The 15,497-nt window shown below is 42.9% G+C and overlaps 1 protein-coding gene across 2 annotated transcripts in view; it reads left to right on the forward strand.

Annotated features, from left to right (window-relative positions):
- Positions 1 to 658: 658 nt before the first annotated feature.
- Positions 659 to 15,497, forward strand: part of crsp7 (cofactor required for Sp1 transcriptional activation, subunit 7) — a 73,150-nt gene continuing 58,311 nt past the window's right edge. The window contains exon 1 of one of the 2 annotated variants that reach the window (XM_055658716.1): positions 659 to 1,044. In XM_055658716.1, the coding sequence (XP_055514691.1) occupies positions 982 to 1,044 (63 nt within the window). In that variant the 5' untranslated portion in view covers positions 659 to 981. The remainder of the gene's footprint in view (positions 1,045 to 15,497) is intronic. The other variant, XM_055658717.1, reaches the window with a different exon arrangement.

Raw genomic sequence — 15,497 nt, forward strand, 5'->3', positions numbered from 1 at the left:
GCCTGTCCCGCTGAGTTACTCCAGCATTCTGTCTATCTTCGTTTAAACCACCATGTTGCCTGCCCTCACGACCTCCAGCCAGACGCGGCGCACATTTACCGCGCCGTGCTCTCTGGCCTGAGTTCACTCTCCACCCCAAATCTCCGATATTGTTTTCTAATCAACGAAAATAACTGCAATAAAATATCACATTTGAACAATTTGGATGACCTCAACACTATACGGTTACCAAGAGTTTAAATGAAGAACTGAATCTTTTCCAGGAGCGGACTTATCCGCGCTTCTCTCTCACCACGCCACAGCACTGGCGGCAACCGCCATTTAGTCCTCAATCGCCATGGTAACGGGGCGCCTGTTCCCGCGCCGTGTGGGTCTCAGAGGCGCGCGTGCGCGTTCGAACACAAGCCCATGTTCTGTCGTACGCGTAAAAAAACACACGTGGCGCGATTATCATAGCGTAGGACGTGCGCACGCGGGCAAGTCTTTTTCAAAAGCGCGCGCGCGCGCACACGCACGCTATAACCTAGGCCGTTATTTTGTTTTGCGCGCGTGCGCGCGCAGGGCCAGTGATCTCTCGCGTGCGGATTGTGACGCGCGTGAGTCGGAGGGCTGGATTCCCATGGTGCAGCGCACGGCTCCAGTCAGGCTCGGCTCAGTGTTCGCTCTGCTCAGGTCGGGTCGGGCTGGCTCTGCTCGGTTGTGTGGTGCAGATTCGCTTCGAGCAGAGTGTCACACAGCCGGAGAAAGAGAGGCGCATACTGGACACACGGAGTCACCCGGCTGTGTCGCGACGGAATATGACGGTTCCGACCGGCCTTGCTGCAGCCGTCTCTCTTCGCAGCTACTTCCTCAGACTCTGCGCCTCTTGTTAGCGGGCCTCCCTCCCCCCATCTCCCCATCCCTTTCCTTTCCCTCTTTCCCCCACCTACTCCTCCCCCCATCCCCTCCACCGCCACGCCGCCGCCGTCACACCGCCGCCAAATGACACCCACCCCGCAGCAGATCAAGGACCAGCTGCTCCAGGCCATAGACAAGGATGCCAATGTAAGAACCAGGCCGTGTGTTTGCACGCAGGCCCCGGGATCGGGCCATTTGCGGTCCCGGGTCTGAGAGAGAAAGTGTGTCTGTGAAAGATCGGGAGTGGACGCGGCCTAGCGAGCAGGCTTTGATTCTGAAACCCACGTTGAGTGAATGTTCCCAGGGCTGATTAAGATTGCCCGGGTGGAATTTTCCCGGGAACTGGCTTTCGCAAAGCTTGGTGATCAATCCACGAGCTGTGTGTAGCAGCAGAATTCCTCTAAACCATGGCAGTTTCCAATATTAATGAGGCTTTATAACACTCTATTACTCCAATTTTTCCACAAATCACACGCACATTGATTTTCCAAAAGTGTATATAAAGTTTAAAATAACTGTTAACATATTTAACTATCGTAATCGTGAAGAACTTTCCCATTAAAATGGTGACCAACTGTTGTACTCCTTACTGCCATCTTTTTAAAGTTAGCTGGCCCCTTATGAGATGGCTGAAAACGCATTTACTTAAAATGTGAAGTTGATTTGTGGCAATTAATGTTTTAGTTAATTCGGTAAACCAAAGGACACTTCATTTAAATAATTGGATGAGTTACAAAATAACATAATTAATCCTGGAGATCGTCCCCTCCCCCATGGATTGAAAATGGGAATTGTAAATCCGTGTTAATGCTCGATCTGAGGTACCTAGTTTAATTTTTTTTATGTTTTTAGTAATTATGTTAGTGTTAGGCAGGCAAACACATACGGGATTGCAGTTAAAACGGGCAAACAGGAAGTAGCTGCTGGAATGATGGGTAACTTGAGACATCCGAATAATAGTTAAATTTGATTAGAAAGCACACATTTTTAGAATAATTCGAGTCCATTGTAAAATAAAATATAAATTTCCTGTGAGATTTTTGCTCGTCTCCATCAATCATAATTTCGGATATTTTAGATAAAGTTATAACAGCTATTTGGTAGAGGAATTTTGCTGCTTTATAGCCAGTGTTTTAATGGTTTTGATGCATTTCAATTGTTGTGTATTTATTGTTGTTGTAGAATAGGGATAACAATGAAATGATAACTAATGCAGAATGCTTCTGAAGAAACTACCTTTTTTTTAAAAGTTAATTTCTGAGTAATAGTTTGAAAATTATAGTGTTAAATTGAAGATTTATGTTTCTTGACGTTCATTGTAGGAAAACGAAATTTAATGGTGAAACCCCAATGCATAGACAAAATGTCCTGCTTATTCCAACTCAACTTTGGTCTTAGTAATTCTGAAGAAGTGTCTCAACCTGAAACGTCACCCATTCCTTCGCTCCAGAAATGCTGCCTGTCCTGCTGAGTTGCTGCAGCTTATTGTGTCTATCTTTGGTCTAAGTTAACTTGGTGGTGTGGTATGGTGCAACAGTTTGTGTCTGAATGTTTACCTGCTATTCTACTACTTTTACATCTTTAAAAGATTGTATGATCTGAAACCAGGCAGGTGTGCTGGAGACAAAATAATGCAAAGGGTGATCTATACGATGCTGGGTAAGGGTGCATTGTGCGCAGATTTGGGCACCATATCTGAGGAAGGATGTGCTGGCTCTGGAGAGGGTCCCCGTGGAGGCTTACAAGAATGATCCCTGGAATGAGTCGGTTAACCTATGATGATTGTTTGTCGGTACTGGGCCTGTACACGCTGGAGTAAAGAAGAATGAGGGGAGACCTAATTGACACATACAGAATAATGAAAGGCTTGGCTAGAGTGGATGTGGAGAGGATGTTTCCACTAGTGCGAGAGTCTAGGACGAGAGGTCATAGCCATAAAAGGACGTTTTATTTAGGAAGGTGATGAGGATAAATTAATTTTGCCAGGGTGGTAAATCTGTTGAATTCTTTGCCACAGAAGGTTGTGCAGACCGTCAGTGTATATTTTTAAGGCAGAGATAGATAGATTCTTGATTAGTACAGATGTCAGAGATTATGGGGAGAAGGCAGGAGAACGGGGTTAGGAAGGGAGACAGATCGGCCATGATTAAATAGCAGAGGAGACTGGATGGGCAGAAATGCCTAATTCTACTCCTATCACTTATGACATGACTTAACTCTTTTAAAAATCTGTTTTAATGACAGTGATATTCTTGGTTAAATGCATCCCAATCTGACCTGTTTTATTATGCTTGTTCATTGTGGTGACAGTTTTCTGAATTTTCTAATCATCAAATGTCAAGATTTTCATTAAGAAAATTTGAGAGGATAACCCAATTGCTGGAAATACTGCAAAGTCAGGCAGCGTCTGTGAAAGGGACACAGAGTTATTTTTTGGGTTGATGTTAATTCTGTTTCCATAGATGCTCACTGACATGTCAAGCATTTCCAGCATTTTTAGTTTTAATTGCAGATTTTCATTTTTTTGTTCTTAGTTTAATTTCATTTTTTTCCCTTCCATTTTAGCCTTTACTTAGCCATAGGCTATAAAATGTATTTGATTTTAAACTTTTATTTCCATCGTTCATTAACTTTTTTCAAATAATATTAAATGACGGATTGATAATTCTATTCCATTAATATAAACTAGCACCGTTGCAGATTTTCTGAAATGTCGTCAATTCCGTTCTCCCCACAAATACTGCTCAGCTTTCAACGTAATAACTTCCACAGAGATCGATTCTTCCTCAACTCGTTGGTTCACTCATGCCTTTCCATAGAAACCTCCCCCTCCCCAGATACTTTTCCTTACAACCGCAGGAGATGTAACACTGTCCCTTTACCTCCTTCCGCAACTCCATCCAGGGACCCAGCAGTCCTTCCAGGTGAGATAGGTTCACATATACCATCTCTAACCTCATCTACTGCATCTGGTAATCCCGAAGTGGCCTCCTGTACATTGGCGAGACCAAGCGTAGACTTGACAACCCTATTCACGAACACTTAAGCTCGGTCCAGCAAGACCCACTGGATATCCCGATTGCTGACCACTTAATTCATCTTCCCATTTCCATACTGATTTTTCTGTGCTGGGCCTCATTCATTGCCAGTGTGAGGCCACATGCCAACTGGGAGAACAGTACCTTGGGTAGATTTCACTCCCAACGATATGAACTTTGAATTCTCCAAGTTAAGGTAACTACAAAATCCTTCTCCCCGCCCCCCCCCCCCCCCCCCCCCCCCCCCCCCTCGACCCTTCCCCCCCCCCCCCGACCCTTCCCCCCCCCCCGACCCTTCCCCCCCCCCTTCCGACCCCCCCCCCCCTCTTCCCTTCCCCCCCCCCTCGACCCTTCCCCCCCCCCTCGACCTTTCCCCCCCTCGACCCTTCCCCCCCCCTCGACCCTTCCCCCCCGACCCTTCGACTCTTCCCCCCCCTCGACCCCCTCCCCCCCCCCCCCCCTCCTTTCCTCCCCCCCCCCTTTCCCTCCCTCCCCCCCTCCTTCCCCCCCCCCCCCCCCCCCCCCCCCCCCCCCCCCCCAGCCCCTTCCCTCCCTCATCCCTCCTCGCCCCTTTTCCCCACTCGCCCTTCCTTCCCCAGGACAACATTTTTATTTTTAAGTGATAAGAAATTGTAATTTCTATATTTGACATATGCCACATCTTCCATACATGATTTCACTGTGTTTGTAACTGGGACTTTAGTCTCGATCCTGTAGAAATGTATGTGTGAACCATTGAATAGCTTGTAGACAACAAGTTAGGATCTCAATAAGCGTAAGAGAATTGTAATGCTGTGTCAGTCAATGCTGAGCAAGCACCCCTGAATTGTACATTGAGTGCAGCAGTTCTAGAATTTATAATGGGGGTGAAAATGTTAATCCCCATATTTTCATTTATGTAGCAATTTATCTTGTTTATTTCTCTGTACCATCTGGACAATAGCAGCTGCTGATTATGAATGCAACCTGGATGCCTTGCCTGCTTTACCACAGTCATTTGCAGATTCCAGAACTGGGTTTTGGGTGATTACTTGGGTTCACCTTGCAACTGTTTGTGAAGAACCTGAGTATTAAATTTGTCGTTTTCACCCAACAAATAACTAACAATGGACTGTTTCCTTTATCATCGTTACTTTTTTTGCATATCTTTCATTCATTGTTCTATATCTCTCTACATCATCTATATCTCTTGTTTACCTTTCTCGTGACTTTCAATCCGAAGAAAGTCCTCAACCCGAAACGTCACCGATTCCTTCCCCGGAGATGTTGCCTGTCCTGCTGAGTTACTTCGGCTTTTTGTGTCTATCATCGGTTTAAACCATCATCTGCAGTTCCTTTCTACACTAAATATCTCTGTATTGTTTAGATTGTAGAATCCAATTGTCTGCCTACAGAAGCAAAATGCTGCATACTGTAGGCATTGCCAAGGATTGTAGGAAAGGTTTTTTGTTTTTCATAGAACTGAGAGTCTGCCATCTAGCCACTATTTCCATTATTTGGTTGTTATGGTATCACAGAAGTTATATTACACCAAGTTCAGGCAGCATGCAGTCATGCATGTCTTATTCCTTGTTTTTTAAATTGAACAAGTACAATTTTTTTTTAAGTTTAGATCATTGAGAAGCCTTCATAAATTAGTCTTACATTCCTTGTGTCAATTGAGAGCAGGAAAATATTGTTTTGTGTGCTCAAAGTATGCATGCATTGTCCGATTCTTGAAGCGGATTTCAGTTTGGGCATAACTTGACTTTGAATATGAAGAAGCAACTCTAGAATAGATTGCCATTCAGCCAAAATTGTCAATACAAATTAATCAAATTTTGAATCCAAGTCGTAATTTCCATTCTTGAACTTCCCTTGGGTAACAGGCTTGTTAAATGTCCTGGACCAGATGTTTGAGAGATATTTGACTTAAACAAGGTGCATAACTTTGTTTCTTATGACAATATTTTTTTGGCTTATTTCCATATAGTAATGCAGAGTTTTATTGCGAAAAAAGAGCCTTGCTTATTCCTTGGTGGTTGTAATTATAGTTTCCAGTGGAATCACAAGTTGGTTTTCATTGGTTGTCTTTGTGAAACTTAGAAGGTACACAAAAATGCTGGAGAAACTCAGCGGGTGCAGCAGCATCTATGGAGCAAAGGAGATAGGCAACGTTTCGGGCCGAAACCAAACTTAGTACGTTTCCTTTCGGGAAGCAAGTACTTCACATTTGCGATAGTTGTTGCCACATGACAAATAAGTTTTTCAGCATTTTGTGTGCTTTGTGTGAACCAGCATCTGCTGATTCTAGTTTCTACTTCATGATTTTTGCGAGTATTGTGTTGACCTCTTCATGGTTATCTAGAAATTGTGGCATAATTGCATGCATCTGTTATAATATTTATTGGTATGGATGTGGAAACACAGAGGTCCTTCACTTGGAAAAACTCTGGTTTTAAATGTTTATTGATGGTTTCCAGTCCAAGCGATACCTAGTCTTCAATGTTAATTTTTGTTTACTGTCTCCATTTCGTTCTTGATTAGATCCTAAAAGGCCACCACAAAAACAAATGTTGTGTAATAGGAATGGAACATAATTGTGGGTTCTGGGTTGTAGTTTTGCTTTTTTCTATTGTCTTGGGGCAAGCAGGAGTGCAGAGTGTTGTTGGACCTTGCTTATCTTTGTACCCCTTGATCCAAAAACTGATATACTAGGGTGTATTTAAGTGGATAAGAAAAAGCATTCAATGTAATTATGCAGGTTATAAAACAGAACATAATTATGCATAGTCAATTGTTGCAATGAAGATTTAGAATTGTAGTTTCTAGGTCTATGTTGTAATTTTTTATGAAATCCTTGAACCTGCTACTGGAGTGATGTCTGTTTGTAAAGGGTCAAAATACTAATTATTTGTATAAGTTGCGACAACAATGCTTTGCCTATGTTGTCAAATTTAACGTTTGGTGTGCATGTCAAGTTAAATATGATAAAATAGATCTGATTAGGGACTGGTTGCAAAAACCAAATATTTATTTCTCTTTACAAGTGGCAGAAGACAAATGATCTGAAAATAGACAAGGCCAGTATGTTTTCTGGGCCGGTATTTGTAATTTGAAAAGTTTAAATAAGCTTTGGACACATATGAGGCTGCAAATGCTAGAATCTGGAGCAGAGACTAACCTGTTGAAGAAATCCACTGAGGCAGGTGACATCTGGGAAGCTGAGGGATAGCCGGTTTCAGGTTGAGACTCTGCATCTGGTTTTGGTGTAGTGTCTCGACCCAAGAAGCTGACTGTCCATCTTACTCCACGGGTGCTGTCTGACCTGCTGAGTTCCTCCAGCAGTTTATTTTTTGAACAGCATTTAATGGTTTTATAAAATGGTTGCGCACAGTGAAAATTTGAAATCTATTTTGATTTTGGATAATACATTTTGTACCAAAATGCCTTTTGGGCAAAGGAAAAAGTAATCGGGCTGGCATTGCAGATTACACACCTGCTTTATGCTCATATATCTGAAAATCATTAGCTTGAAGTTATTGTCACGGTTTTTATTTGGTATATGCCTTCCAAATATAAAAAAATGTTGTTTAGAATAATACAAAGATACACATTTTATTTTTGTTGGATTACTTTCAAGGTGAGATATGGACTATTCTGGTACCCAATGGAGAAAGGTTGGCAACTTGATTTTGGTCTATTAAGTGTTATTAGCCACATAATTTCTCTTCTGGCTTGGATTTGGAAAGAACAATATGGATAAAGCTCAACTTGCAACTTTGGATGTTGCACCATATTTGGGAGTTACTGTATTCCTTGTGTGATTTGTTAGTCTGTTCTGCTAGTGATGTGCCTTGAGGCTGATTTAAAATTTGTCCCTTTGCTTTTAAAAAGTGTTTATTTTGGATTGGTGTGTATGTACATATTTTTATATATTTATATGTATCAACATTTTTAAGAGGTTTTGAGCTCTAAATATTTTATTCAGCTTTATTAGCTGAAAATTACATTCTGAAATAACTGAATCAGGAATATGAGATTAATTTTTATAACTCCGTAGTACACTTTTCCGGCTTTCTCCGAATACCTCATATTCCTGCATCAACTTATTGTGTTCTGTGATAGTGACCAGTGAAGAGTCAACAATGGTTGAGAAATGATAACATTTTATCTCTCAGCATGGGTAAATTAATAAATTAGGCATGTGTATCAAAGGAAATTCCCTTTCTTTATCCCACCACAATAAATTTACAATGAGACAAAACATTTTGAGTTGTATGCCAGGCAAACGTAGAATACTGAAAACTTAGAAAATATGTTTGCAACAGGATGTGATTGTCACTTTTTATTTGACATTAAGCAAGCTTATTATTTTCCATGTGATCTGTAGAATTCTATTCTTGAATTGATTTTGCTCAGTGTTGTTCTGGTGTAGCAGAGCTGTTTAATAAAGTGGTATCTGGTAATGGTTATTTGTGGTCTTTACCACTAGGGGCGCTGCACTGGCAGCAGCCTCTGCCTACAGCCTGTCTGTTATTTCTGTCTTTTTTATTATTTTTAGTTAGTCCAAAGTGTTGTGTTGGGGCAAACTTTGACTTTTCTATGTGGGGGAGGGGGGCAGGGTAAGGGGGAAACCGTTTCTCAGTCTCTTCCTGGCGGAGATGCGACTATTTCTCCGAGTCGCGTCCTCGCCCCCCACCTCGTGGCCTACCAGCTGGATCGGAGCGTTCTTTCCTGCCGGGGACCGGGAACCGGACCAGGGCTGCTACAGCGGCGGCGCAGCGCTGGAGTCACCGCGGAGCGGGCGATGCCTACCTGGGTCGCCGTTGGAGCTCTGGTGCGGAGAGCTTCCAACGCGGGCGGCGCTGACCGTCATCGTGGAGTCCTGGGACACCTTGCAGAGGGTCTCCAGCAGCAGTCTCCACCCGGCGCGGCCTGTGGACTTTGGGAGCCGCAGACTCCGGTAGGAGGGGGCTGACTGTGTCCACGCCGCTGAGGACATCCTGCAGCCCCGATGTCGGACTTACAACACCCCGGCGTGGACATCGGGCCACCCGTAGCGGCAACTGCGGAGGGCACGGGGAGGCCCTGACCACGGGGAATAGTGGAGGAAGAAGACTGACTTTGGTGCCTTCCCACACAGTGGGGAACTTTGATTCTGCTGTGTGGGGATGTTTTATGTCAAACCCTATAGTGTGTTGTGTCCTGTTGATTTTTATTGTATGGCTGTATGGAAATTCATTTCACTGTGCCATCAGGCACATGTGACAATTAAATCTATCTTGAATCTTGGAGTTCCTTCCATACTCAGGACTGAGTTTGATTAAAATATAGTAAAACCCCTATCTCACGGTGCGAGTCGACCCACGAGTGACCCCGGGTTTAAAACAAATTAAACTTGTGGTAATCACATACAATTAACGTAGAGGGAACATCGGAACTCATGGACGCAACTTAGCGACTCATGGCGCTAACGGCAGGTACCCGCGGGAAACTTGTTAACTCTTGAAAAATTGTAAACATTTTAAAAGATTTCCACGAGTCAAATTTACTCTTGAAGTTAAAATTTGAAACATTTAAACTCGTTGTAAGAACGCAGTGACCCGTGAGTTTACTGTAGTGACTCTTGAGTCTACCGTGGGTTTGGCCTGAGTGCCAGAAGTGAAATGTTGAAGATTAGTCATCTCCGGAGAACTTGGATAGGTGACATTTCGGGAAGGGACCCTTCTTCAAACTTTAGACCCTTCTTTCACACGAAACGTCACCTGTCCATGTTCTCCACAGATACTGCCTTGACACGTTGAGTTTTTCCGGCACTTTGTATTTTTTCTTAAACCAGCTTCTGTAGTTCCTTGTGTTCCAAAATGTAATGCTTTATAAATGTCCAGAGATGCTGCTTGTCCTGCGGAGTTACTCCAGCACTTTGCGTCTGTCTCCCTGGAGACTTTGTTTCCCACGCAATGTGACATCTACCGTGCATACATTGCCAACTGTTGTTTTGGCAGCAGCAACATAATTTTCCCGGTTAGTACGCTCAGTGTTGCTGAGGCCTAGTTTATGTAGAGACAAGAAACTGCAGATGCTGGAATCATGATCATAAAACACACACAAAGTGTTGGAGGAACTCACACAGCGCTGGAGTAACTCAGTGGGACAGGCAGCATCAGCGGAGGGAATGGACAGACGTTTATTCGGCTCGTAAAGAAGGGACCCGATCCGAAACATTGTCTATCCATTCCCTCCACAGATGCTGCCTGACCCGCCGGTTTACTTCGACACTTCGTGAGTTCATGTCATAGGAGCACAATTAGGCCATTCGGCCCATCGAGTTGCTCCAACACTTTGTGTTTCGCTCAACATGCCAGCATCTGTGGTCCCCCATGTCTCCATTTGACAGCTGGAAGAACTCAGCGGGTCATGAAGTCTGAAGAAAGACCCTGCCCCAAAACCTCACCTGCCTGTTTCCTTCCACTGATTTCATGTAGTCACTTTTCGATAAAACCCCACCGCCTCAGTTATTCCAAGTCCATTTAATTCCGCGTGTCTCAATTTCATTCATTATGTCGCCGGTACCGTCACATCGTTCGTTTTCGATCGTCGAGGTAAACCAGCATCTGCAGTTCCTTCCTACACAACAGAACAGTGCGAGGAGCGGTTAATGTCAGAGGCTGCTCACTAACCTCACTATGTTTACATTGTCCTCTCTAACAATGAATAAATATAATTTGGTTACCGTATTATTGACTACAACCGCCCGTTTAAAATTATTGCTCTTTAATTCTCAACCACTGGGTATTTGCCTGTTTTTGTTCAGTGAGATAATTCAATTTTAATAGACTGAGGTGTTAAATCCGGCGCCACTTCACAACAAACTAAACAACCTATAATTTAAATAGAGCATTTAGGATCGATAATAACATTCCCAAGACTGTTTCGCATATATAATTCCAGCACCAATTCACACTGAGCTGACCGTGATGTTTAAAGGGGCTGGCATCTGCCCTGATCCGTTATTCGGATAAAACACTGTTTGAAATAATTTGAAGTTTTGAAATTAATCCTCGCAGCGTAATGTACACTTTATACTAAGATTTGATCCCTGCACAAAGCGCAATGTAAATGGAATGGAATCTCTATTAACATTCTGAGACTCTCTACATAATGGAAGTGATCACATTCGGCCCTTCGAGCCAGCATTGCCATTAAATATGATCATGGCTGACCATCCAAAATCAGTACCCAGTTTCTGCTTTCTCCCCATATCCCTTGATTCCGTAACCTAAGAAATTTAAACATGGGAGGCTTTTTATAGTGAAAAAAAAACTGCATGGCATCATTTTTACCATGTGATGATTTTTCCACACGTCGGTAGTCGTTGTTGGCTCAAGAGTAACTCAGGAGAGGAACATGGAACATCGCAGAAATTAGAAGTAAACGGCAAACTTAGTCATACCCGTGGGAACTCGGTTAAACTCTTGAACATAAACTTGGAATCTAGTACACAACCACTAGTCTGATTTTTTTCTTTCACTCGGGGTCACTCGTGGGTCGACTCGCACCATGAGACGGGCTTAAGAAAGCATAAACAAATAAAGCTAAGAAGTGTTTGATTTAGAATGTAACCAATTGCTGTCCAGTGAAGCAATGATAGGAATCATGTTCAATTTTAACACTAAATAAATTAAGTTAGTCGTATATTAGGATCGGGAGTCACTGGCAAGGCCAACATTTTATTGCCCATGCTTACTTCTTTTGAGAAAATGGTTGTTAACCAATGTGGGACATTTGGTAAATGTATTTGTACATTGTTCGTAGGGAGTTCTGGGACTTTAGAACCACTGATGAAGAACTGATAATGCTAATAGGGTGAGTTTGGAACCTGGTGAATATGGTAGGTGCTGCAAGATGATATGCCTTGACGAATAACTACAATGCAATTTATGGATGGTCTACATTTCCCATTTGCTGGTGGTGGTGGTCTTTGCCTTCCATCACAGCGAGGAGGAGATGCGCTGTGATGGATGTGTGTGTAAATTGTGTTGTGTCTTGGTTCTTTCTTGTGTGTATGACTGCAGAAACAACATTTCGTTTGAACCTCAGTGGGGTTCAAATGACAAATAAATTGTATTGTATTGGAGGTAATTATTAGTGGTTGATATGATGTCAGTCCTGGATGATGGTGAGTTTCTTGATTGTAGGAGATGTACTCATCCAGGCAAGTGAAACTGTACTTATCCAAGCAAATGGAAGGTATTCTGTTACATTTTACGATTGTCCATATGATATTCCACACACATACCCCCCCCCCCCCCCCCCCCCCCCCCCCCCCCCCCCCCCCCCCCAAAGATTTGGATGTTGATTGTGGGTGAACATGGCGTCTGTAAAGCCACTTAATGTTAAACGTTATTGGATTCGAAATTTTTGTTGAAAATGGTCATTGCCTGGCACTTCAGTGACATGAATATTGTCTAAATTTTGCTGCATGCGGCATAATGGTTTACAGCAGCCGAATGATCAAGGGATCTGACTAGCAGCCACAGTTTTGGACCATTTCTCTAGACACACGAGTTTGAATCCCACCTTGGTTTCTGAGGAAATTAAAAACAAAATTATTTTGGACCCGTTACTGTTTGTTATCTGCATCAATGATTTGGATGAGAACATACATGACAAGATTAGCAAGTTTGCTGACGGTACAAAAGTGGGTGGTTTTGCAGATAGTGAAAATGGTTGTGAAAAATTGCAGCAGGATCTTGATTCTTTGACCAGGTGGCCTGAGGAATGGTTGATGGAATTTAATAGAGAAATGTGAGGTGTTGCATTTTGGGAAGTCTAACATGGACAAGACCTGCACAGTGAATGGCAGGGCTCTGGGGAGTGTTGTTGATGGTTCTTTGAAGGTGGAGTCGCAGGTAGATAAGGTGGTCCAAAAGGCTTTTTGCACATTGGCCTTATTCAGTCAGAGTATTGAGTATAGAAGTTGGGAGGACATGTTGCACTTGTATAAGACGTTGGTGAGGCCGCATTTATAGTATTGTGTTCCTATGTTATAGGAAAAATGTTGTCAAGCTGGAAAGGGTAGGAAAAGATTTACAAGGATGTTGCCAGGACTGGAGGGTCTGAACTAGAGTTTGAGTAGGTTGGGACCCTATTCCTTGGAGTGCAGGAGGATGATGCGTGATCTTATAGAGGTGTATAGAATCGCGAGAAGAATAGATCAGGTAAATGCAGAGAGTCTCTTGCCCAGAGGTGAATCGAGGACTAGAGGCCATAGCTTTAAGGTGAAGGGGAAAGGATTTAATAGGAATCTGAGAGGTAACTTTTTCACTCAAAGGGTGGTGGATGTATAGAACAAGCTGCCTGTTGAGGCTGGGACAATCGCAACTTTTAAGAAACGGTTAGACGGGTACATGGATAGGACAGGTTTGGAGGGATATGGACCAAACGCAGGCATGTGGGACTAGTGTAGCTGGGATATGTTGGCCAGTGTGGGCCAGTCGAGTCGAAGAGCCTGTTTCTACGCTGTATGACTCTATTTGCTGAGAGATGTAAATTAATTGCACATCATAGAAACATAGGTACAGGAGTTAGCCATTCGGCCCTTCGAGCCAGTACCTCCATTCAATATAATCATGACTGATCATCTAAAATGAGTACCATGTGCCTGCTTTTTCCCCATGTCCCTTGATTCATTTAACCCTAAGAGCTAAATCTAACACTCTCTTGAAAACATCCAGTGAATTGACCTCCACTGCCTTCTGTGTGAAGTTTTTCCTAATCTCAGTCTTAAATGGCCTACCCCTTATTCTTAAACTGTGACCCCTGGTTCTGGACTTCCCCAACATCTGGAACATTTTCCTGCATCTAGCCTGTCCAATCCTTTATGAATTTTATATGTTTCCATAAGATATCCTCTCATCTTTCTAAATTCCAGTGCATACAAGGCCAGTCAACCCATTCTTTCATCATATGTCAATCCCGCCATCCTGGGAATTAACCTGTTGAACCTACGCTGCACTCCTTCAATAGCAATAATGTCCTTCCTCAAATTAGGAGACCAAAATTGCACTCAATTCTCCAGGTGCGGTCTAACCAGGGCCCTGTACAACTGCAGTAGGACCTCCTTGATCCTCAAGTCAAATCCTCTCGCAATGAAGGCCAACATGCCATTAGCTTTCTTCACTGTCTGCTGTACCTGCATGCTTACTTTCAGTGACGTACAAGCACACCCAGGTCTCATTGCACCTCCCCTTTTCCTAATCTGACGCCATTCAGATAATAATCTGCCTTCTTGTTCTTGCCACCAAAGTGGATAACCTCACATTTATCCAAGTACTGCATCTACCATGTATCTGATCACTCACCCAACCTATCCAAGTCACCCTGCAACCTCAAAGCATCCTCAACACAGCTCACGCTGACACCCAGCTTTGTGCCATCCGCAAACTTGGAGATGTCACATTTAATTCCCTCGTTTAAATCGTTGATATCATGTAAACATTAAAAAAATAATTCCGTCTGAAGAAGGGTTTTGCCTCGAAACGTTGCCTATTTCCTTCGCTCAATAGATGCTGCCTCACCCGCTGAGTTTCTCTAGCATTTTTGTCTACCGCTGAAATCATTGTGCTCTGATGGTCACAAACATATGGCGCACAAGGCACAACTCTAACAGTCAGTGTTTTTCCTTTGATCCCTTATGACTTGGGTCATGTGCTGTGTTTATGTCAAGATCAGTACCGTCCCTAAATACAGTTCTTTGTGCTGTGTTTGGACCAAAGTTGTAATAGAGTCTGGAGCCCATTGGCTCTGGTAAAGGCCAAACTGGGAATCGGTGAGCAGCAAGTCCTACTTGATGAAACTGCATCATCTTGCTGATTGGGGTAGACTGGGCAGTAACTAGTCATAATGATTTTGTCCTTATATGTGTTGGACATACATTAGCAATTTTACACACTGATTAGGATTGTAATCGTAGTGAAATAACTTGTAGCTTATTCTGCAGTGCGTATTTTATTTCTGCAGTGCGTATTTTCAGTCGTAGAGTTGGAATACTCTCTAATCTTATTCCCTCGGCTGTTTCTTGGCATGAGAAGCATTGAATGGATTTGTGGTGGTATCGATCTCAGGAGGAAGCCGAGATGAGTTGTCAGTAATTTTGGCTTACAAAGGAACAAAGCTGGGCTTTGGAATTACACCTGAGGTAATCAGAATGAATATTTTGGACTGGGCGCTTTTCATTGACAGTGCTAATGTTGGAAATTCTTTGTTTTTGTTAAATTTTGGAAAATTGGGATTCTCCAGATTTAGTGACTTTTTTTTTTCTCAGATATGGACCTGTGGGTCATCTTGAAAATCCCCAGTTAATAGGGAAATTGTAACAAAAAACACACAAATGTGTTGGCACAATTCTGTAGTATATCAGACTCATGTCAGCGTATGATTCTAAAGCTTGAATTGTTAATTTTGCAAGTACTAATTACTGAAACAGTAGTTCATTGCTCTTTGCTTACTCATCTTGAACTAGACAGTTATAATCCATTCTCCACAAAACTCTTTAATTCCAGGTGTGTCGTGAGTAGT

Source organism: Leucoraja erinacea, chromosome 29 (assembly GCF_028641065.1).
Source record: "Leucoraja erinacea ecotype New England chromosome 29, Leri_hhj_1, whole genome shotgun sequence".
Lineage (NCBI taxonomy): Eukaryota > Metazoa > Chordata > Chondrichthyes > Rajiformes > Rajidae > Leucoraja > Leucoraja erinaceus.